Source organism: Diceros bicornis, chromosome 20, assembly GCF_020826845.1.
Source record: "Diceros bicornis minor isolate mBicDic1 chromosome 20, mDicBic1.mat.cur, whole genome shotgun sequence".
Taxonomy (NCBI): domain Eukaryota; kingdom Metazoa; phylum Chordata; class Mammalia; order Perissodactyla; family Rhinocerotidae; genus Diceros; species Diceros bicornis.
The window spans coordinates 11495299-11520867 of record NC_080759.1 but is presented as its reverse complement, the minus strand read 5'-3'; the positions used below and the strand labels follow the sequence as shown (position 1 = coordinate 11520867).

The 25569-nt window shown below is 34.9% G+C and overlaps 1 protein-coding gene across 1 annotated transcript in view; it reads right to left on the bottom strand.

Moving 5' to 3' along the window:
* Positions 1–25569, bottom strand: part of ADAMTS6 (ADAM metallopeptidase with thrombospondin type 1 motif 6) — a 320979-nt gene that overhangs the window by 280241 nt on the left and 15169 nt on the right. Inside the window, exons 4-6 of the mRNA XM_058563973.1 lie at positions 20550–20761; positions 19956–20039; positions 19302–19447 (exon numbers count right to left, since the gene is read on the bottom strand). Of these exons, the coding sequence (XP_058419956.1) occupies positions 19302–19447; positions 19956–20039; positions 20550–20761 (442 nt within the window). The remainder of the gene's footprint in view (positions 1–19301; positions 19448–19955; positions 20040–20549; positions 20762–25569) is intronic.

The window sequence follows — 25569 nt, the reverse complement described above, 5'->3', positions numbered from 1 at the left end:
GGAAGGAAAACAACAAAAATAAACATAACCTCGTCATTTGAAACACAAACTCACCACACAAGACAGAATAAGTTGTGACAATAATAACTGAGAAGAGGAAGAGGAAAAGGATGGAATCGGCTTAGTCTAAGGAAATCAGAGGCTATCAGAAAATGTACTATCTCATCTACAAGATTTTTTACACCAAGCCCATGGTATACACTAAACAAATAATCAGTACAGAGACACAAATGATAAATGAACAGAAAACTGAGAAAACTATCATAGAGAACTACCAAAATGAATTGGTAGTCCAAAACAGAGGAGACGAGAAACAAAAGAAATGCATAACCAGAAAATAAGTGATAAGCCCTCATATATCAATAATCAGTCATAATGTAAATGGATTGAATTCTCCAATCAAAACACAGAGAGTGGTGAGATGGATTAAAAAACAAGATCCAACAATAAGCTGCCTCCAGGAAATACATCTCAGCTCTAAAGACAAACACAGGCTCAGAGTGAGGGGATGGAAGTGGATACTCAAAGCAAATGTCAAACAAAAGAAAGTGGGAGTGGCCAGACTTATATCAGACAAAGCAGACTTCAAGATAAAACAGGTAATGAGAGACAAAGACAGGCAATATATAATGATAAAAAGGACACTCCACCAAGAAGACATAACACTTTAAATATATATGCATCCAACACAGGAGTATCAAAGTATATAAAGCAACTATTAATAAACCTAAAAGGAGACATTAACAACACCACAATAATAGTAGGGGACATTAACACCCCATTTACATCAATGGATAGATCATCCAGACAGAAAGTCAACAAGGAAATAGTGGACTTAAATGAAAAACTAGACCAGATGGACGTCATAGACATACATCTGGCACTCTATCCAAAAACAGCAGAATACACATTTTTCTCAAGCGCACACGGAACATTCTCAAGGATATACCATATGTTGGGAAACAAGGCAAGCCTCAATAAACTTTAGAAGATTGAAATCATAAGAAGAATCTTTTCAGACCATAATGCTGTGAAACTAGAAATCAACTACAAGAAAAAAATTGGGAAAGTGATAAAGATGTGGAGACTAAATAACATGCTACTGAACGACCAATGGATCATTGAAGAAATTAAAGGAGAAATTTAAAAATATCTGGAGACAAATGGGAATGAAAACACACCATATCAACTCATAAGGGATGCAGCAGAAGCAGTCCTAAGAGGGAAATTCATAGCAATACAGGCCCACCTTAACAAACAAGAAAAATTTCAAATAACCAATCTGAAACTACACCTAACAGAATTAGAAAAAGAACAAAGGAAGCCCAAAGTCAGCAAAAGGAGGGAAATAATAAAAATTAGAGCAAAAATAGATGAAATTGAAACAAAATAACAGTATAAAGCATCAATGAAACAAAGAGATGGTTCTTTGAGGAGATAAACAAAATTGACAAATCCTTAACCAGACTCACTAAGAAAAAAAGAGACAAGGCTTAAGTAAATAAAATTAGAAACGAAAGAGGAGAAATTACACCAGATCCCACAGAAATACAAAGGATTATAAGAGAATACTATGAAAAACTATACGCCAACAAATTGGACAATCTAGAAGAAATGGATAAATTCTTAGACTCATACAACCTCCCAAAACTGAACCAAGAAGAAATAGAGAATCTGAATAGATCAATCACAAGTAAAGAGATTGAAACAGTAATCAAAAACTTCACAAAAAATAAAAATCCAGGACCAGATGGCTTCTCTGGAGAATTCTACCAAACATTCAAAGAAGATTTAATACCTATCCTTCTTGGGGGCTGGCCCTGTGGCTTAGCGGTTAAGTGCACACACTCCGCTGCTGGTGGCCAGAGTTCAGATCCCGGGCGTGCACCGACACACTGCTTGTCAAGCCATGCTGAGGTGGTGTCCCACATACAGCAACTAGAAGGATGTGCAGCTATGACATACAACTATCTACTGGGCCTTTGGAGGAAAAGAAAAAAGGAGGAGGATTGGCAACAGATGTTAGCTCAGAGCCAGTCTTCTTCAGCAAAAAGAGGAGGATTAGCATGGATGTTAGCTCAGGGCTGAGCTTCCTCACAAAAAAAAAAAACCTATCCTTCTCAAATATTCCAAAAAATAGATGAAGCTGGAACATTTCCTAACACATTCTATGAGGCCAATATCACGCTGATACCAAAGCAAGACAAAGACGTACAAAGAAGGAAAATTACAACCCAATATCGCTGATGAACATAGATGCAAAAATCCTCGACAAAATATTGGCAAACCAAATACAGCATTACATTAAAAAGATCATACATCACAATCAATTGGGATTTATACAAGTGACAAAGGAATTGCTCCAAATCCGCAAATCAATCACGTGATACACCACATTGACAAAATGAGGAATAAAAACCACATGATCATCTCGATAGATACAGAGAAAGCATTTGACAAGATTCAACATCTATTTATGATAAAAACTCTGAATAAAATGGGGATAGAAGGAAAGTATCTCAACATAATAAAGGCCATATATGACAAACCCACAGCTATTATCATCCTCAATGGTGAAAAACTGAAAGCTATGCCTCTAAGAACAGGAACCAGACAAGGATGCCCACTGTCACCACTCCTATTTAACACAGTATCAGAAGTAATAGCCAGAGCAATCAGGCAAGAAAAAGAAATAAAAGGGATCCAAATTGGAAAGGAAGAAGTGAAACTGTCACTATTTGCAGATGACATGATTTTATATATAGAAAACCCTAAAGAATCCACCAGAAAACTTTTAGAAGTAATAAACGAATATGGCAAACTTGCAGGATACAAAATCAACATACAAAAATCAGTTGCATTTCTGTACACTAACAACGAAGTAGCAGAAAGAGAAATTAAGAATACAATCCCATTTACAATTGCAACAAAAAGAATAAAATACCTAGGAATAAACTTAACCAAAGAGGTGAAAGATCTGTACATCGAAAACTATAAAATATTGCTGAAAGAAACTGAAGAAGACACAAAGAAATGGAAAGATATTCCGTGCTCTTGGATTGGAAGAATTAACATAGTTAAGATGTCCATACTTCCTAAAGCAATCGATAGATTCAATGCAATCCCTGTCAAAGTTCCAACAACATTTTTCACAGAAATAGAACAAAGAATCCTAAAATTTATATGGAACAACAAAAGACCCCGAATAGCTAAAGGAATCCTGAGAAAAAAGAACAAAGCTGGAGGTATCATACTTCCTGATTTCAAAATATACTACAAAGTTATAGTAACCAAAACTGCATGTTACTGGCACAAAAACAGACACACAGATCAGTGGAATAGAATCGAGAGCCCAGAAATAAACCCACACATCTCTGGACAGCTAATCTTCGACAAAGGAGCCAAGAACACACAAGGGAGAAAGGAAAGTCTCTTCAACAAATTGTGCTGGGAAAACTGGACAGCCACATGCAAAAAAATGAAAATAGACCCTTATGTTACACCATACACAAAAATTAACTCAAAATGGATTAAAAACTTGAATGTAAGACCTGAAACCACGAAAATTCTAGAAGAAAACATAGGGAGTACTCTCTTCGACATTGGTCTTAGCAACATATTTTCAAGCACTATCTCTGACTGGGCAAGAGAAACAATAGAAAAAATAAACAAATGGGACTACATCAAACTAAAAAGCTTCTGCACAGCAAAGGAAACCATCAACAAAACGAAAAGACAACCTAACAATTGGGAGAAGTTATTTGCAAACCATACATCTGAGAAGGGGTTAATTTCCAAAATATATAAAGAACTCATACATCTCAGCAACAAAAAAACTAACAACCCAATTAAAAAGTCGGTGAAAGACCTTAACAGACATTTCTCCAAAGAAGACATACAGATGGCCAACAGGCACATGGAAAGATGTTCAGCATCATTAATCATCAGGGAAATGCAAATCAAAACTACAATGAGATATCACCTCACACCTGTCAGAATGGCTATAATTAACAAGACAGAAAACAACAAGTGTTGGAGAGGATGTGGAGAGAAGGGAACTTCTCACATACTGCTGGTGGGAGTGCAAACTGGTGCAGCCACTATGGAAAACAGTACGGGGAATCCTCAAAAAATTAAGGATAGAACTATCATATGATCCAGCTATTCCGCTGCTGGGTATTTATCCAAAGAACGTGAAAACACCAATGCGTAAAGATACATGCACCCCTGTGTTCACTGCAGCGTTATTCACAATAGCCAAGACTTGGAAGCAACCTAAGTGCCCATCAAGGGATGAATGGATAAAGAAGATGTGGTCTATATACACAATGGAATACTACTCAGCCATAAGAAACGATGAAATCCAGCCATTTGTGACAACATGGATGGACATTGAGCATATTATGCAAAGTGTAATAAGTCAGAGGGAGAAGGTCAAATACCGTATGATCTCACGCATAAGTAGTAGATAATAACAACAACAAAACAAACACACAGAGACAGAGATTGGATTGGTGGTTACCAGAGGGGAAAGGAGGAAGGAGCAGGGATAATTAGGCACATGTGTGTGGTGATGGATTGTAATTAGTATTTGGGTGAACATGATGTAATCTATGCAGAAATAGAAGTATAATGATGTATACTTGAAACTTATACAATGTTATAAACCAATGCTACCAAAATAAACAAGAAAATAAATAAATAAATAAAGAGCTCCTGCAACCAAAGGAAACCAGTATCAAAATGAAAAGACAACCCACCAGCTGGGAGAAAATATTTGCAAATCATATATCCGACAAGGGGTTAATCTCCATAATGTATAAAGGACTCACACAATTGAACAACAAAAAAGCAAACAACCCAATCAAAAAATGAGCAAAGGATATGAACAGACATTTTTCCAAAGAAGATATCCAGATGGCCAATAGGCACATGAAAAGATATTCAACAACACTAATCATCAGAGAAAAGCAAATCAAAACTACACTAAGATATCACCTTATACTCATTAGAATGGCTATAATCACCAAGACAAAAAATAACAAATGTTGGAGAGGTTGTGGAGAAAAGGGAACCCTCATTCACTGCTGGTGGGAACGCAAACCGGTGCAGTCACTATGGAAAACAGTATGAAGATTCCTCAAAAAATTAAAAATAGAAATACCACATGACCCAGCTATCCCACTACAGGGTATTTACCCAAAGACCTTGAAATCAACAATCCAAAGAGAATTATGCACCCCTATGTTCACTGCAGCATTATTCACTATAGGCAAGAAATAGAAGCATCCCAAGTGTCCACATACAGATGATTGGATAAAGAAGATATGGTATATATATACAATGAAATACTACTCAGCCATAATAAAAAGACAAAATCATCCCATATGCAACAACATGGATGGAACTTGAGGATACTATGTTAAGTGAAATAAGCCAGACTGAGAAAGACAAACACCATATGATTTCACTCATATGTGGAAGATAAACTAATACACAGACAGAGAGAACAATTTGGTGGTTACCAGGGGGAAGCGGGTTGGGGGTGGGCACAAGGGGTGAAGGAGTTCATTTATACGGTGAAGGACAAATAATAATGTAAAACTAAAATTTCACAATGTTATAAACTATTATGACCTCAGTAAAAAAATCTACTAAAACTAATAAATGAACTTAGCAAGATTGCAGGATACAAAATCAACTGTAATTTTATACACTAGTGATGAATGATTATAAAATGAAATTTTGAAAACAATACCATTTACCATAATATCCAAAAAATGACAAAAGGTGTGAAAACACTTAAAACCACAAAATGCTGCTGAGAGAAATTAAATAGGACCTAAATAACTTGAGAGATACACTTGTTTGTAGGTAGGAAGAATTCACATTGTTAAGATATGAATTCACTACATCCTGCCCAAACTTAAGATGACGAGATTACACCAAGTCATGAACACTACGAGGCAGAGATCGTGGGAACCATATTAGAAGTCTGCCTATCTCAGGTGCCAATATTATTAAAGTATTCCCACATTATTTTTTGTTGAACACTCTTATAATTCCTCTAAAAGGACTCTAGATCCAGATTACCCGGTTTAAATCTTGGGTCTTCTAATTAATATGTGATTTTGCCAATCGTTTAACCTCCTTGTGCCTCAGTTTCCTCATCTATAAAATGGAGATAATAACAGAGCCTATCTCTGGTAGTTATTGTGAGGTTTAAACGATTAAGTATCTGTAAGGTATGTAAGGATTTGGCACAAAAGCAACTGCATGAATATATCCATAAAACCAAGATAAATACTATGCTTATTATTCCTTAAAGTTAAGTGTTTATTACAACACATCCTTCTTTGATTTAACTATTTAATGATGCTATTACAACTAAAGCACAGTTTTAGTCAAGATGTGTACAAAGATAGTTTACTAAATTGCACGTATTTAGTCAACTTTAGGCAGTAAGGGAAAAGTATCTTCTTATTCCCATTTATTTTCATTTTTGTGAGGAAGATTAGCCCTGAGCTAACACCCATTGCCAATCCTCCTCTTTCTGCTGAGGAAGATCGGCCTTGGGCTAACATCTGTGCCCATCTTCCTCTACTTCATATGGGACGCCACCACAGCATGGCTTGACAAGCGGTGCGTCAGTCCGCGCCCAGGATCCGAACCGGCAAACCTCAGGCCGCTGAAGCAGAGCATGAACTTAACTGCTACGCCACCGGGCTGACCCCATTATTCTCATCTTTAATTAAAGTTTAATAAGCAAACATAAGTAATGCCTGGGATGACCACAATGCTTTTCTACCTGGTCCTAGTTTGTGCCTGTTGTCTATGCATAACTGTCAATGGTACTCTCTTTCACTGTTAAAAGTGTCCCAGACTGAACAAGAAATTAAGGTCACCCTAGTTTGTCATAATTCCATAAAATTTGAATGGAACCTAAATCTAGATAAACACATCTGAGTAAGGAAGCAACAAACCAGGGACAAAGTAAAAAGAAACCGAAAAAGGAAGAAGGGTATAGTCAGTGGGGATGGATAGGAATGGTAGAGCCAGAGTGGTAAGAGAAAAATAAATGCTTCAAAATGCCCAAATACCAAAACCAGTTCATCCACAATCTGAATTTAGGATTCCTCTGTTGCCTGTAAACCTAGCATATTCTTAAAAGCTTAGTAATAGTTTAAAAAAATTTACTGGCATTTCCCTAAGGATTAAAAAAAATCCATAAACGACTATCCAATAAATGTTAATGTACCACATTTAATTTCCCATTCCTCTCTCTGTTTTAATATATAACCATGAAGCCAATATATAATTCTGATAGATACATTCCTTAAAAAATAAGAAAGCTTAGGGGGCCAGCCAGGTGGTGTAGTGGTTAAGTTTGCATGTTCCACTTCAGTGGCCCGGGGTTCACAGGTTTGGATCCTGGGTGCAGACCTACTCACTGCTTATCAAGCCAGGCTGAGGCAGCATCCCACATAAAAGAACTAGAAGGACCTACAACTAGGATATACAACTATGTACTGAGGCTTTGGGGAGGAAAAAAGAAAAAGAGTAAGATTGGCAACAGATGTTAGCTCAGGGCCAATCTTCCTGAAAAGAAAGAAAAGAAAACTTGTTTAAATCCACACATTACAGGCCAAGCTATTCTTAATCTCCCACCTGTAAACATTAATTGACTTTGGAAATTTTAATCCCTTTAAAATCCAGCAGCATCAAAGCAAATAGTCATGATCCCTTAAGAGGATAAACATGCTCATTTTAATTAAATACTAAATTACGTGACTGGTGTGCAATTTTTACATCTGTACTTTGAGATCTATTTATATGTCCTGTGCTTTTCACTAATGAAAAATTGAAAACAAAGTATAATTATGAAGAATAGCCTATTAACAGAGGCATTCTTAAAAGATCTGTACCTTGAATTTTCAAGAATTTAGAGGAGGAATGATTCCTAATGATCCCTAATAAGAGGAATGAAGCCCTGGTACATGCTACAACATGGACGAACTTTGAAAGCAGTATGCAAAGTAAAAGAAGCCAGTCACAAAAGACCACATACCATATGATTCCATTCATACGAAAGGTCCAGAATAGGCAAATCTATAGAGAAAGAAAGTAAATTAGTGGTCATATAAGGCTGGGGCTGGGTGGGGAGGAAAAGGGAATGGGGAATGACTTCCTTTGGCAATGATGAAAATATTCTAAAATTAATTATGGTGATTGTTGCACAACACTGGGAATATACTAAAAACCATTGAATTGTACACTTTAAATGGGTAAATTGTATGGTCTGTGAATTATAGCCCAATAAAGCTATTACCAAAAAGAAGAATTTAGGTTATAATTCCTATCCAAAATACATACTTTTATACATTCACATCTTAAAGATGGAAAACACGATTCCAAAGCTTGATAGGAGAGAGAGTCAAGAAATGTATGCCTTAGTCTGTTCATGTTAATTGCTCAACATTGATGCAAGTACACTCTATGTCACTCAATTCCTACTGATTTTCACACCATAAATGGATTTCTTGAATGTTTTTGCCACAAAATAAATTTAGAAATTGGTTTGACTTTAAATTTGTGGTGGATATTTCATGACTTCATGTGGAAATATAAATAATTTTAAAAATAATCTGTCAAATTGTACATTTTTATTTTTAGGTAGCTATTAATTTACAGATCCTCAATATAAGTTTAATAAGGATAATCTGAAAGTTTTGCAGCAAGTTTTTAAGTTTATACGTATAGACCTATTTTATCTTCTTCAACTGTTTCTAGAGTTTCAAGTACTGTACAAAATACTAATCACTTTTTAACTAGTTCTATAGTGTCATATTTCACCATTTTAAAGAGAGTTACTAAACGTCAAGCTGATTTAGGTGAACACTAATAATCCTCAAATAATTCTAACAGATCTAGTCTACAAAAGCAATCAACATAAGTTACTAATACTGATATTTTAACTAAAGACATATCACAAAACTGAAAGATCAGTTTCATTATTCCACTATTAATGCTCATTTATTACATACGGCCACATTTCCACAAATTTATACATTATAGCACTAACTTTGGTATTTAGAGATAAGACGGCAGGTAGTTGATACACCATAGACAAGTAACCATATACTGCTTCAAAAGGTGACATGACACTGCTCTTTGGTATGGCATAATGCTAAGATTTGATAAAGCTAGGAGAGTGACATCAGCAAGATGGTGAAGCAGGTGATACCAGCCTTAGTCCCTCAACAAAAAAACAATAATTAGATAGCTAGCCACAAACGAAAATAGCACTAGGAGGGCTCAAGAGCCCAGTTAAGAACCTATAGCAAAATAGTGGAGCAATAAATGGAGAATAATCTCACAGAAAAGATTGGTGAGGAGATTGGCTTAGTTCCCTTAGAGGCAAGGGAACAAAGAGAAAGAGCATGGGCTATCAGTATCATCCATAAGGCGCATAACATCGTGGTCCTCAGTGGCCTGCTCTGCAGAGGAAGCCAGCAGCCTTTGCCACTGAGGACCTCACCAGCCCTCATGACAGCTGCAGACTCCCCACAGCTTTCACAGTGGAGGACCCCATTGTGTTGGTCAGCGCGGGCCCCAGCAGCCTGCTTCACAGAGGACACCAGCAGCTTTCACCATCGAGATAACCAAAAGCCATCATTGCCCCAGACCCCAGGGAGGAAGATGTTGTTGTGCTGCCCTGGGACCAGGGATCCCAGCACTCCATGACCCTCAGCATGCCCCAGACCCCAGAGTCACAGCTGCTCTGCCTTCCTCCATACTCCAGGGCTGCTCTATGTGCACTCATGCTCCTGATTCCAACACTGGGGCTGCTCTACATGTGCCCACATCTCCAGAACCAGAGCCAACGCCACTGGAAGGAAGCCAGCACCACAGACCCAAGTGCCACCATTGTTCTGCATGTGCCCCTGCTTTAGACTCTGTCCTCATGGCCATGAAGACATACCTGTATCTCACATATAATTGCCACTGTGGGATAGCCAATGCACCAGGCCCCAGAGCTACTGCGTCTCTGTAAGCATTGACTCCAGTCTCTGGCTCCATGAATGCTCCATAGCTGCCCACACATCAGATATCAGTGCTACCAGCTGAACATAGCACTAAGAGGAATCCCCTCCACTGTGACATCCCCCATGGGAGAAAAAGATATCAGGTGGTCCCCAGCAGCCTCCACTGCTGCTACAGATAACCACAGACTTGTCCATTGAGAACTCCTGCAATCTTCACCAATGCTACCCTCAGTTGATAAAGCTGCATGGAGACTACACTGTTGGGCCTTCCCCAGAGCTAGGAACACCATACCCAACCCAATCAGTGCCCTAATTCTCACTTGCAGATAAAGATCTTTCCCTGCCAAAATAAGTCTGTAATGTCTGGAAAAGATGTCTGTTCCATCAAATGCACAGACATCAATACAAAGCTACAGAAACACAAAATATCAAGAAAACATGACACGACCAAATGAACACAAAATTTTCCAGTAACTGACTGCAAAAAAAAATGGAGAACTACAAATTCACAAAGAATTCAGAATAATCTATTTAAGGAAGCTGAGCATGGATCCACAAAACAGTGATATTAGGAAAAGAATACATGAATAAAATAAGTTCAAAAGGGAGAAAGAAATTATATTAAAAAAAAAACAGAAATTCTGGAACTGAAGAATGAAATGAAAAATGCAATAAAGAGCTTCATCAGCAGACATGATCAAGCAGAAGACATTTCTGTGAACTCAAAGACATTTCATTTGAAATTATGTGCTAAGGGAAGAAAAAAAAATTAAAAAGAGTGAAGAAAGCCTACCTAAATCATGAAATAACATCAAGTGAAATAATACTTGCATTATGGGAGTCCCAAAAGGAAAAGAGAGAGAAAAAGGGGCAGAAAGCTAATTTAAAGAAATAATGGCTGAGAACTTCTCATATCTGGGACAGATATGGAAATCTTATTACACGAAGCTCATAGGCCCCCATACAGATTCGACCCAAAGAAGACTTCACTGAGACATTATAATAAAACTGTCAAAAATAAAAGACAGAGAATTTTGATAGCAGCAAGAAAAAAAAACCTCATCTCATACAAGGGAACGCCCATAAGGTTATCAGTAGATTTATCAGCAGAAACCTTACAGGCCAGAAGAGAGTGGAATAATAAATTCAAAGTGCTGAAAAAAAAAAAAAACTACCAACCAAGAATACTGTACCCAGCAAAGCTGTCCTTCAGAAATGAAGGGAGACAAAGACTCTCCCAGACAAACAAAAGCTGAAGGAGTTCATCACCACTAGAACTGCCTTACAAGAAATGCTAAAGGGAGCTTTTCATGTGGAAAGGAAAGGATGCTAATTAGTATCATGAAAACAAATGAAAATCTAAAATTCACTGGTAAAAGTAAGTATATAGTCAAATTCAGAATACTCTAATACTGTAATAGTGGAGTGTTGATCACTTAAATCTACTATAAAGGCTAAAAGACAAAAGTATTAAAAATAACAATAGGTACAGTATTTCTAATAAATGAACAATATAAAAAGATGTAAACATAAAATGGGGGGAAATGGTAGAGTTTTGGAATATTGAAGTTAAATTGTTATCCACTTAGACAATTATAACTATCAAATGTTTTTTGTAAGACTCATGGTAACTACAAAGCAAAAACATATAGTAGATACACAAAAGAGAAAGAAAAAGAAATCAAAGCACACCACTATATAAAATCATCAAATCACAAAGGAAGACAGCGAGGGAGGAATAAAGGAACAAAAGAACTACAATACAGCCAGAAAACAATTCATAAGATGGCATTAGTAAGTCCTTATCTATCAATAATTACTTCATATGTAAATAGGTTAAATTCTCCAATCCAAAAGACATAGAGTGGCCAAAAGGATAATAAAGAAGAAGACCCGAGGCCTGCTCAGTGGCATAGCAGTTGGGTTCGTGCACTCTGCTTCAGCAGCCCGGGGTTCGCCAGTTCAGATCCTGGGCATGGACCTACGCACTGCTCATCAAGCCATGCTGAGGCAGCGTCCCACAGAGAGCAACTAGAAGGATGTACAACTCTGACATACAACTATCTACTGGGGCTTAGGGAAGAAAAAAGGAAAAAAGGAGGAAGATTGGCAACAGATATCAGCTTGGGGCCAATCTTCCTCAAAAAAAAAAAAAAAAGAAGAAGACCCAACTATATGGTGCCTATAAGAGACTCACTTCAGCTGTAAGAATTACACATAGACTGAAAGTGAAGGGATAGAAAAAGTTCTTTCATGCAAATAGAAACCAAAATAGAAAAGGGGTAGTTAAACTTATATCAGACAAAACAGACTTTAAATCCAAAGGTGAAACAAGAGGCAAAGAAGGTCATATAATGATAAAGGGATCAAATCATCAAGATGATATAACAATTATAAATATATACGTACCCCAAAATCAGAGCATCTTAACATATTATGCAAATATTGGCATATCTGAAGGCAGAAATAGACAGCAATGCAATAATAGTAGGGAACTTCAATAACCCACTTTCAACAATGGATAGATCACTCAGACAGAAAATCAATTAAGAAAATATTGGACTTGAACTACACTTTAGACCAAATGGACCTACCAGACACATACAGAACATTCCACCCAAAAGAAGCAGAATACACATTCTTTCCAAGCACATACAGAACATTCTCCAGGATCCTATGATCATAGGATAATTCACAAGTCTTAACAAATTTAAGATTGAAATCACATCCAGTGTCTTTTCTGATCACAATGGTATGAAACTAGAAATCAATAGGAGAAAAGCAAGAAAACTCACAAATATGTGGAAATTAAACAACACAATACTGAACAATCAATGGGACAAAGAAGAAATCAAAAATATAATCAGAAACTATCTTGAGACCAACAAAAATGGATAAACAACATACCAAAACTTATGGGATGCAGCAAAAGCAGTTCTAAGAGGGAAGTTTATAGCAAAATATGCCTATATTAACAAAAAACAAAGATCTCAAATAAACAATCTAACTTTACACTTTACAGGAAACAGAAAAGGAAGAACAAACTAAGCCCAAAGTTAGTAGAAGGAAGGAAATAAGAAAGACCAGAGCAGCAATAAATGAAATAGAGACTATAAAACAAATAGAAAAGATCAACAAAACTAAGAGCTGGGTTTCTGAAAAGACAAACAAAATTGACAAATCTTTAGCCAGACTAACAAAAAAAGAAGACTCAAATAAGTAAAATGAGTAATGAAAGAGGAGACATTATAACTGATACCACACAAATATAAAGGATGATAAGAGACAGTTATGAACAATTATACACCAACAAACTGGATAAGCTAGAAGAAATGGAAAATATCAAGAAACATACAACCTACCAACTGAATCATGAAGAAACAGAAAATATGAATAGACTTATAACAAGTAAGGAGATTGAATCAGTAATCAAAAACCTCCCAGCAAAGAAAAGCCCATTACGAGATGGCTTCACTGAGGACTTCTACCAAACATTTCAAGAATAATACTAATCCTTCTCAAACTCTTCCCAAATACTGAAGAGGAATGAACATTTCCAAATTCATGTTAAGAGGGCAGCATTATTCTAATATCAAAGCCAGAAAAGGATATTACAAAAAATAAAACTACAAGCCAATATCCATGGTGCATATAGAGCAAAAGTCCTCAACAAAATACTAGCAAACCAACAGCAACAGCACATTAAAAGGTTCATACACCATGATCAAGTGGGATTCATCCCAAGAATGTAAGGCTGGTTCAACATATGTGAATTAATAAATATGATACACCACATGAACAGAATAAAGGATAAAAATCATATGATCATCTCAACAGCTGCAGAAAAAGTGTTTGACAAAACTCAATATCCTTTCATGATAAAAACTCTCAACAAATCAGGAATAGATGGAATGTGCCTCAACATAATAAAGACCATATATGACAAGCCCACAACTAACATTATACTCAATGCTGAAAAGCTAAAAGCTTTTCCTCTAAGATCATAAAGAAGACAAGGATGCCCACTCTTACCACTTCTATTCAACATAGTACTAGAAGTCCTAGCCAGACCAATTAGGCAAGAAAAAGAAATAAAAGGTATCCAAATTAGAAAGGAAGAAGTAAAATTCTCTGTTTGCAGATACCATAATCTTATATATAAAAAACTGGTAGAACTAATAAATGAATTCTGTAAAGATGTAGTATACAAAATCAACATACAAAAATCAGTTGCATTTCTATATGCTAACAATGAACTATCTGAAAAAGAAATTAAGAAAGCAATCCCATTTACAATAGCATCAAAAACTATAAAATACTTAGGAATAAATTTAACCAAGGAGGTGAAAGATCTGTACACAGAAAATTATAAGATATTGATGAAAGAAATTGAAGAAGACACAAATAAATGGAAAGGTATCTCCTGTTCTTGGACTGCAAGAATTGATGTTGTTAAAATGTCTGTATCACTCAAAGTAATCGACAGATTTAATGCAACCCCAATTAAAATTCCAATGAGATTTTTCACAGAAATGGAAAAAACAATACTAAAATTTATATGGAACCACAAAAGATCTTGAACAGACAAAATCTTGAGAAAGAAGAACAAAGCTGAAGGCATGATAATTCCTGATGTCAAACTATATTACAAAGCTAAAGTAATCAAAACAATATGGTACCAGCATAAAAACAGACACATAGACCAATGGAACAGAATAGAGAGCCCATGCATATATAGTCAACTAATCTTTGATAAGGGTGCCAAGGACACACAATGGGAAAAGGATAGTCTCTGAAATAAATGATGCTGGGAAAACTGACTATCCACATGCAAAGGAATGTAATTAGATCCCTATCTTATACAACTCACAAAAATTAATTCAAAATAAATTAAAGACTTAAATATAAGACCGGAAACTATAAAACTTCTAGAACAAAACATAGGGGAAAAGCTCCTTGACATTGGTCTTAGCTGTGATTTTTTGGATATGACACAAAAAGCAGCAGCAACAAAAGCAAAAATAAACAAGTGGGACTACAAACTAAACAACTTCTGCACTGTACAGGAGACAATCCACAAAATGAAAAGGCAATCTAAGGAATGGCAGAAAATATTTGGAAACCACATATCTGATAAGCGATTAATATCTCAAATATATAAAGAACTTACATAACTCAATAGAAAAAAGCAAATATTCTGATTTAAAAATGGGCAAAGAACTTGAATAGACATTTTTCTAAAGAAAACATAAAAATGGCCAACAGGAACATGAAAAGGTGCTCAACATCACTACTCATCAAGGAAATGCAAATCAAAACCACAATGAGATATCATCTCCCACCCATTAGGATGGATTAACAAAAAGACAAGAGATAAGTAATATTAGCAAGGATGTAGAGAAAAGGGAACCCTTGTACAGTTGGTGGGCATGTAAACTGGTACAATCATTACGGAAAACAATAAGGAGTTTCCTCTAAAATTTAAAAATTGAACTACCATACAATCCAACAATCCCACTTCTGGGTATATATCCGAAGGAAGCGAAATTAGTATCTCAAAAAGATACCTGCTTTCTCAAGTTCATTGCAGCATTGTTCAAAATAGCCAAGATACGGAAACAACCTAATTGTCCATTGATGGATGAATGGATAAAGAAAATCTGATATATATAATGCAATATTACTCAGTCATAAAAAATAAGGCAATCTTGTCATTTGTGACAACACGGGTGAACCTGGAGGGCATTATGCTAAGTGAAATAAGCCAGACAGAGAAAGACAAATACTGTATGATCTCAATTATATGTGGAAATTTTTTTCTAAAGTTGAAGTCATAGAAACCAAGAGTAGAATGGCAGTTGCCCAAGGTTGGGGGATGAGGGAAATGGGGAGATGCTGGTCAAATGCTACAAGCTTTTAGTTTTTATTTATTTTTTTCCCCCCAAAGCCCCAGTAGATAGTTGTATGTCATAGTTGCACATCTTTCTAGTTGCTGTATGTGGGACATGGCGTCAGCATGGCTGGACAAGCGGTGTGTCAGTGCACGCCCGGGATCTGAACCCAGGCCGCCAGCAGCAGAGCGCGCACACTTAACCGCTAAGCCACGGAGCCGGCCCGAAGCTTTTAGTTTTAAGATAAAGAAGTTCTGAGGATCTAAGGTATAGCATTAGTGACTATAGTTAATAATGCCTTATGTATATTTGAAATTTGCTAAGAGAGTATATCTGAAGCATTCTCATTCAGAAAAAGAAAAAAGAAAACCAGGTAACTATGAGGTGACGTATGTTTGTTTAACTAACTTTATGGTAATCAGCGCACAATGTATATCAAATCATCACATGGTACACTTTAAATACATACAATTTTGTTTGTCAATGATACTTCAATTTTTAAAAAAATATTAGATAAAACTACATGGTGTATAATGGATGTTCATTGTATTTTATATATATATACTTATATATAAATATAAATATAAATTAAAATATATATATAAATAGTTTTTAATATGCTGTTTGGTGTTAATTCAATATTTTTGATACCAGATAAAACAATAAAATTTTAAATTTTTAAATTTTCTTTCTGTCTAGTCACAGGGATCTGATAGCTTTGTAAAGCACAGTTTGTTTTAAATTTATGTTAATAAAATAAAACAATAAAAATTTGCTAAGAGGAGATAACATTTTGAACTTGTATATATCTTTCAAGAAAGTAATTATTATTATCTAAGTACTACAGTTCCAAATGGTTTTCTGCTTAAAAAATTTAAATCCCTAGGACAAAATTTGGCCTAGAGGAGATAAACATATCCATCAATTTTTCTCTGGAATTCTTGATAAAAACATTATACATTCTCCCTAGGGAGCAAACATATGCATTTGCATTTCAAGCAAACATAAATCGTGATCTTACCTCTAAATGGTGGAGTCACAACCCTGAACATGTTAATCAGTGAGTTACATGAAGCAATTTTCAACATTAATATAAACTCATCTATGGAATTTTCACAATTATTTTCACTAAAAGTAGCAGTATGATTTAAACATATGTTCAATTTCACAAATCAAAAATATGTAAGGGAGAGTCAAGCACAGGTAAACCCCCCAACAACAAAAAAACCCTAAATATTAAAGATGATGGCCATCTCATTTAGATAAGTCACTCTGTGTCCCTAATAATTCAAAGATAATTGTAGACTTTTAAACAGACTAAAGGGTACTTTGATACTTGAATTTCAAAAAGGCATTCTATGCTGCCCCAAAGAGGCATTTTTCTAACCTCCATTACATACCCAATCTAAAATGATATGAGATATGAACTCTTTGAAGTACCATCCTATTAAATCCTGAGATCATTTCCAGTGCTAGTCTGACCAGGAGGAGACAAGTTTAAAAGGAAAATTTTATGTTCAAATCTCAGACTTCAAAAGGCACTTGAAGTAGCTTGGAGAAGCAAAGAAGAGCTCTGCAGAGGATCAGAAAAATATCTGGACCTATTCAGAGTAACAACTCAGACAGCTGAATGTTGTAGCCAGTGCAAAGAAAGGGTGGCTAACTGCCCAGATGTATTTCACTACTTGAATACTTATAAATGTGCACTCTTGGTATTCTGTCATTTGATGCAAAAGTTAAAAGTCCAATGCAAAAACAATTACTAAAATGTGAAGCTTCAGGAGAGCACTAGGCATTGCCTTTTTGGAGACAGGTAGGGCTTTATAAATATAAATACGGAAGCCAATGGAAATATCTGTGATCATTTTGTTAACATATATAACAGACATTTTCCTTTAGTAATTTCATTGACACTAATCATATCCATATATATTTTTACACAAAGGTTTCTACATTTGCACAATTCCTAGTATATTTTTAACTCCTCAAATATATTTGGGAATCATTCCAGACCACAAGACTCTGAGGAATTGCAGAATTTATCAGACTGATATGTCAACACATATGAATATAGAAACATACAATGTTGTTTTTATTTGGCAAGCATATCATCAACAAAATTTTCTGGTTTACGATGCCAGGTAGCTGAAGTCAATTAAAGTAAATGTAACTGTAAAAAAAATAAACTCAGAAACTTTTAACTCTACAACTCAGTTAACAGGGACATTTTTTTAAAGCTAAATTCACATTATCTTACCGGGTCTTGAGATTCTGATCCCAGATATTTTATACTCCCTCCAAAGAGTTTAATGTAGAGTCAATGAGCACACCACAGATGAAGTATAAGTCAAATATTGCCTTGCAAATTAAAAGAAATAATCAAGATAGCAAGGCTATTCCATTTAGCCATGAGAGAATAATGCTTCCATTTTGCTTATTGTTTGTTTGCTATTATTTATTTTGTTTTCATTTTTGAATACTGATAAGAAGTCAAAAGACAAACATCTTAAAATGATTTAAACATGCTTCTAATCAATCATAATTGGAGTACAAAAAAACTCAGACAGATAGCACGGTATCATCAAAAAGGACAGGATCGTCAGGGTTTAAGCCCTGCTCTTTCACTTACTAGCCAAGCGATCTCGAGCAACTTAAGTATTTTAAACCAGTTTCCTCATTTCTTACATGGGAAAAATAATAACGATATCTATATCTACTTCACAAAGTTGTTGTTGGAGAGGAAGGAATAAAATGGATCTGAATACAATTTTGCAAAACTGTAAAGAAACAATATGAATTCATTGGGTTATCAGCAAGTAATAATTTTTCCTGAGAGACAAGCTGTTCAACATACAGGGTAATAAATCTGCTTCTTTATATTTATATCTATTAAAATATTTTTAATTAAATAAACATTCACTTAAGTAAAGTGTGTAACTATCGATGTCCTCCCTGTTAATAATTTGGAGGTAAGAATAATTAATATATTTTATAACCAAGAGTGATGACTCATTTTTGTTTTTAAAATATATTTTTCTCATACTTTTTAATCTTGCTTTTAGTATGTATTTTGTTCAATTAACAAAACATATATGTGCTTCCAATTAAACCTTATGAATAGACCTTAGTAGAAGGAAAGGTATTTATTAAATTTCTAAGTCAACTCTAAATCTTTTCTTTTTTCTTATTTGGTTCATTTGATGCAAAGACAATAAGTGTAATGTATTCTTTCTCAGTGGTGAATAATAAATTACCATTTTGCCTTCTCTATACTCATTACCTGAATGAGGCTTTAGATAAAACCAAATATAGTTACAATATCAAACACAACAATCAAAGGTAAAATACTTGCAACAAACCATACCTAGTAATAAGAACCGCATTATCGTGGTGGGCAATCCCATTTTCTGGAATGGTGTTTCCATCACTTTGGTGGGAGAGAATGGATTTCTGCCATTTACAGAAGCTATCGAGGGACTTGTCTGCATGGTGGTTTATCTCCAAGTTTGGCTGCAATACAACATGCATACCAGAAATGTTCCAAACAAATTGCTAAGGTCAGTTGTTAAAACTTTTGAAGACTAAAGTGGGACTATAATTAGAAGCAGTGGTTTCTAGGAATAATCTCTTGCCAATTTTTATTTCTGTAATATCTGACAGTTAATTTAGTGTATTATTGAACAGACATTCTTTCCAGTTCCAGCTTTAATGATAATGTCAATATATGTGATTATCAGCATACAAAACCAACTAAAACCACTATTATGAGGTCTGCCATGCAAATGCTCATCTTTATACTGAAACACATAGCTAAGATACATATATACAGCTTTACCAGGACCTAACAGGTATATTCTTGTAAACTATTTAAAATTTGCTTAAAATATTAAATGCTTAGAGCTGAAAGTCATATTAAACTAGAACCTCCTAAAAGGAGCAGTAATAAGTCATTTTATAATACATAATTCTATAGCCTATCTGTTAAGAGTTTTAGATTTATAAACCAACTCATTCTTACCTGATCTTCTGTGAGAACAATTAAGCGGGCCACTATAATATTCACAACGTTTCCTAGGCTGGAATCACGGTAAAGTTTGGCAACCTGACCTCCAGAAAACAAGAAAAGACACAAAGTCAGACAAAAATCATAGGGTGATCATTTGATATTTTCTTGAAGAGTGGCAAAATAATTTTTCATGAATTTAACCACTGTGTGTATAAAAAGATATTATTTTATCCCATATCACTTATAACTCTACCCTTAAGACGCCTTGGTAAAAGGTATTTATACAAGTCTACCCCAAGAAATATTTTCTCCTAAAGATGAACTACGACATAGTAATTAAGTGGATGAGCTGATGTTTCAAGTTAAGGAAAACTTCTTAAACAAAATTTAACAAGACCCATTCAAAAAGTCATATTATCTGAAAATGAACAATAAGATCACCTTTAAATGTATTTTCTATAGAACTGAAACATTAATAGATTGATTCTTTCTCATTTTAGATGAGAAAATTCTTAAAATCACTATTTCCCAAAAATTCCATGACCTTAGTCAAAAAAACACAACAAACTATTGAGTTAAAATATTATATAGAGGGATCAAACTTACAATATTCATCACACTCAAAATGTAATGTTCAATGTCTTTGCGGCCATGGTAGCCCACCATCATTTTGTCTGCCACTACTAATGTCTCCACAAACCGCTCAATGCTTACTGATCTCTTCTGTCTGTGGTGGATATGTGTGCCATTAATTGGTAGTGAAGAAGGAAAAGCAGATGTGTCATTCAGCCACCAAGGTTTGCCACTTCTTATGAAGTCTACGATAAAAACAATTAACTAGTTCAGACAGGTTCATTAATCAAACTTATTTATTTATAGATCTTTCATGTAGACATGCTTCTCATAAATTCTCTGATATTAAGATTTTTCAAAATAATCATATTATCCGAAAAAATTAAACATTAATAATGTTCAACTGCTCATGAAAACAAAGTAAAATAAATCTAGTGAATTACTTAATAAAAAAGATCTTTCAAATAATCATTTCCTATCATTCCAGTGAGTGATTGTCATAATACTTTTTTTTTTTTTTTGAGGAAGCTTGGCCCTGAGCTAACATCTGTTGCCAATCTTCCTCCTTTTTTCCTTTTTTTCTCCCCAAAGCTCCAGTAGATAGTTGTATGTCATAGTTGTACATCCTTCTAGTTGCTGTATGTGGGACGCTGCCTCAGCATAGCTTGATGAGTGGTGCACAGGTCTGCACCCAGGATCTGAACCAGCGAAACCCAGGCTGCCCAAGGGGACCAGACAAACTTAACCACTATGCCCCCGGGCCGGCCCAATACTTTTAAATTTAGAATATGTGCTTTAAAAAATTATATAAAGTTGTTTGGGGCCTGCCCAGTTGCGTAGCGGTTAAGTTCACACGCTCCGCTTGGGCGGCCCGGGGTTCCACAGGTTCGGAGCCCAGAGGCGGACTGACGCACCTCTCGTCAAGCCATGCTGTGGCGGCATCGCATATAAAGTAGGGGAAGATGGGCACAGATGTTAGCCCAGGGTCAATCTTCTTCAGCAAAAAGAGGAGGACTGGTAACAGATGTTAGCTCAGGGCTAATCTTCCTCACCAAAAAAAAAAAAAAAAAATCATTTAAAGTTGTTTAAAAAGCAACTAAAGCATTAACTTTCTGAACAGCCTAAGACAGTTCTGATGAAGAACATTAATATTTCAGAAATCAATTACCAAGATGCTTTTGATCATTTATTTTAAAGTAAGATGTTTTTATTAAACTATCTTAATTAGAGCAATTCTACTGCTCTAGGAATGTCAGTTCTAATAAGGCTGTGAATTATTTTTTTCACTTAATTTTGCAGTCTACAACTATTTATACTAACAGAGTACCCAAAGTATTCCTTTTCCAAAACCTAGAGGTAAATGGCATTAGAATGAGAGCTGAAAGGTCATGATTCTAGCATGACTCACTTTAAACCACATTTTAGTGTGGATTGTAGTTTATCCTTTATTTTCTACACATTTGGTCCTTCAGTACAGAGGAAACCTTTTAGCACTATGGCATTTGTAAACACTTGCCTCATTTATATTCATCTTCATTTAATAAACTTGAGCAGGTACAGGTTCTCTGCATACCTCACTTTCATATCCTTATATTAAACAGGAAATCTTTCTAACCTCTACTTACTGAAAAATTTAGTGAGGAAAAGTTAGATTAATTTATATAATATACTTGACAGAGGGTGGCATTATTCTCTATTTTTCTAACTTCTTTAGCCTTTCTCTTTTAAAAATTATGTAGGTAGAAGTTATAAATTTTAAAAAATGAGAGATGGAAATGACCACAAGAAGTATAAGTCAAATGCTTTTGAATCTCATATAAATTAAATGAGTGTCCATATTCCTAAAAGTCAAGAGAGGCAGAGACACACTACTTCTATTTCAACAATATACCCCCAAGACAGCCAGTAAGTATTCCCTTATGTCCAGTTGTGGCAGACAGACTCTTAAGGTGGCCTCCATGACCTCTGCCTCCTGATGTTCACATATTTGTGTAATCTCCTCCCCTTGAGTATGGGTGGGATCTGTGACTTGCTTCTAACCAATGGAATACAGCAAAGATGGGATGTACATGATTACATGCATATGAGCACATAACTACCTTACATAATATTGTAAAATATCTCTTACTAGAGTCTTTCCCTTGCTGGCCTAGAGGAAGCAAGCAACTATGTTAGTAAATTGTACATGGCAAGGAACTGGAGGTGGTCTCTGGCAGACAACCAACCAGAAACTTACGCTTTCATTTCTACAACAGCAAGGAACCAAATGCTGCCAACAATGATGGGAATGGAGAAATGGATTTTTCCCCAGTCAAGACTCCAGATGAGAACCTAGCCCTGGATGAGGCTAAGTAGATAACCCATTCGTGCACAAACTCCTGATCCACAGAAACTATGAGATAACAAAAGTATATTGCTTAAGCCATTGGGTTTTCGATAATATTGCTATGAAACAGTCAAAATCCTTTCTGCATTAACATAACTGTAATTTCTCCTGCTCAGTCTTCTGTGATCATAAAATCACTCATGTATTCAAATCATACCTAGTCTTTCCATCATCTAGGTGGACAGCTTACATGTCTAAATATAGGATTTAATTTCCATTATTTTGATAATTTTCACTTCTCTAATCTATCCAATTTCTCTTTATTTTTATTTAACATATTGTGAAAAGAATTAGACACAATTGGGCAATCTAAGTGCTAAACACTTAGCGATGGTGTTTCTCATTTGATAGCATTCAGTATAAAGTAGCTGCTGTTGTTGTCATCATCATTTTCATAATTATATATATATATAATGTCTTTCATGGGCATTTATAAATGAAAAGATATAGTCCTTATACTCAAAGAATTTATAGTCTGATATATGTATATATATAATATACATACCCACACACTGAATGAATAAAATCAAGAGAGATAACATCCTCTGTTTCATTTAAAAATTAAATTAATCCAGTATGATTAGATCATTACAAAACAATATTTACATTCTATAATTGTCAACTGACTCCTTAATGTTAGCTTAATGATCTGTAACTAATATTTTTTTAGTCTAAAATAGAATACACAATTGACTTGTTTTGTTTCAAAATAAAGATTAGCAGTTCTTCAAATGATACTCATGATATAAGCTTTGCTCAGTTTAATTTTGGATAGAGTGTAGAATGTTAAAGAAAACATTTCTCCATAAACATATACAATAAAAAACTTTTCCCCAAAACTAAATACATGGATCTTTTGCCATCTGAAATAAGATTTTAAGTTTTCGATCAATCTCAAAATATTTTTTAATATATACAGCCATTCGAGATTATTTCATTGACCTGCTTTATTTTTCATTCACAGCACTATTACTTCTTGACAGTTGGTTATGTATTTATTTGTTTGTTTGATCACTTATTTAGTTAACTTTCTCTCCTCACTAGTATATAAGCTCCATGGAGCAGGAACTTTTCCTGCTTTATTTATTGTTACATCTCCAGTATCTAGAATAGCCTTGCATATACATGTTAAATAAGTATTTATTTAATAAATACATAAGTAGATAATGCAGGTATAGAGACACAATAATATCTATATCAATGGACTATAAAAACATTCAGTTATCTGTGGGTGGTGGTATAAGAGCAACTTTTTTTTTTCTTTCTATCCTATACTTTCCAAATTTTCTACAAAGAATAGATATTATTTTCATACGAATTTTTAATTGATAGCTTAAATCTAATTAGAATGGGAAAATTCATATCTGAATATGAGATAAATGCACCCACTGTCAAATGGGTTTTTATACCTTATATTTTGATATAAACTTGAGTTCTCAATAACAGATTAACTGGCAATGTATGCCTATAAATGCTCATCTCACTTGAACTACACTGTTGAAATAGTATCACAATTAACATCAGTAGTTCTTAACTAGACATTTCCAATTTGTGTTTACTAAGCTGTAAACACAAAATGCTTTTTTTCCAATAACATCTAGTAACTTTCCCATGGAATTTAGGGAACTACTACTATATTCCCACTTTGGGGAAGCCGGTGAAGTGTTTGAAGGTGAGTACACTGCCTGATTTAGGAGACAGACTTGACTACAGATATGACAAACCTGGAGACAGGAAGACGAGTTAGAAAGTCATTACAGTCATCTAGGCAAGAGATAATGAGGGTCCGAACTAAATGGACTGGTGTTAGGGGTAGTAGAAATGGCTAGTGAGTGGACTAGATGAAAAGCAAGGACAATTTAGGAAATAGTCTCAGAAATCCAAGGGGAGAGACTGTAGAAGAAAATCTTCCCCACAAAGGGCAGAATTTCGTGATGGCAATAAGAGTGGATTTGGAGAACTGTTTGCCTCATGACTAAACCTTTGAAAAATAAGGATCTGCCTGAGTAAGACCAGCTAATAAAGAGATAGGCACATCAAAAGAGAATAATTTGAATATCAAAGGGTTAAGCAATACCTTTTAGAACATGACAAAATCTTTAAAGATTTTTGCAAAGAGTGATCTTTACAATCACGAAGTGAAGGATATCATGTTATGGAAAAAATGATGGGAAAATTATATTACACCAAACAACTAAATATTTGAACCCTAGTTTTTAAAAAATTTATATATAGTTGTACTTATCGCCTAAATTTTGTTAAACCTAAGATAAAATAAACTATTTCCATAATGTTTAGTTTCATTACTCAATACAATGACAATCGAATCTTTTGTTGTTGTTGTTATTTACTATAAACTTTATTTCACGTCTTACATGGATTCACTTTAAGTGGCCTTTTTGTAGTATCAATTATTCTTGACCAGCAAGGACCTCCCATAATTAAAAGCCTCAGAGATTACTCAAGAATAGAATATGCAGAATGAGGCCAGCTGAGAAAAGAACGCCAAAGAACACTTATACCTGAAGCAGAAAAAAAGGAGCCCATGAAGGATACAGAGAAGGGACAAAAGAGTGATGTGTTCACTAATTCACGAGGCAATCCATTCCAAATTTTACAAATCTACTTGTTGAACCCATTCCATTTTTTAGTAAATTTACTTGTTGA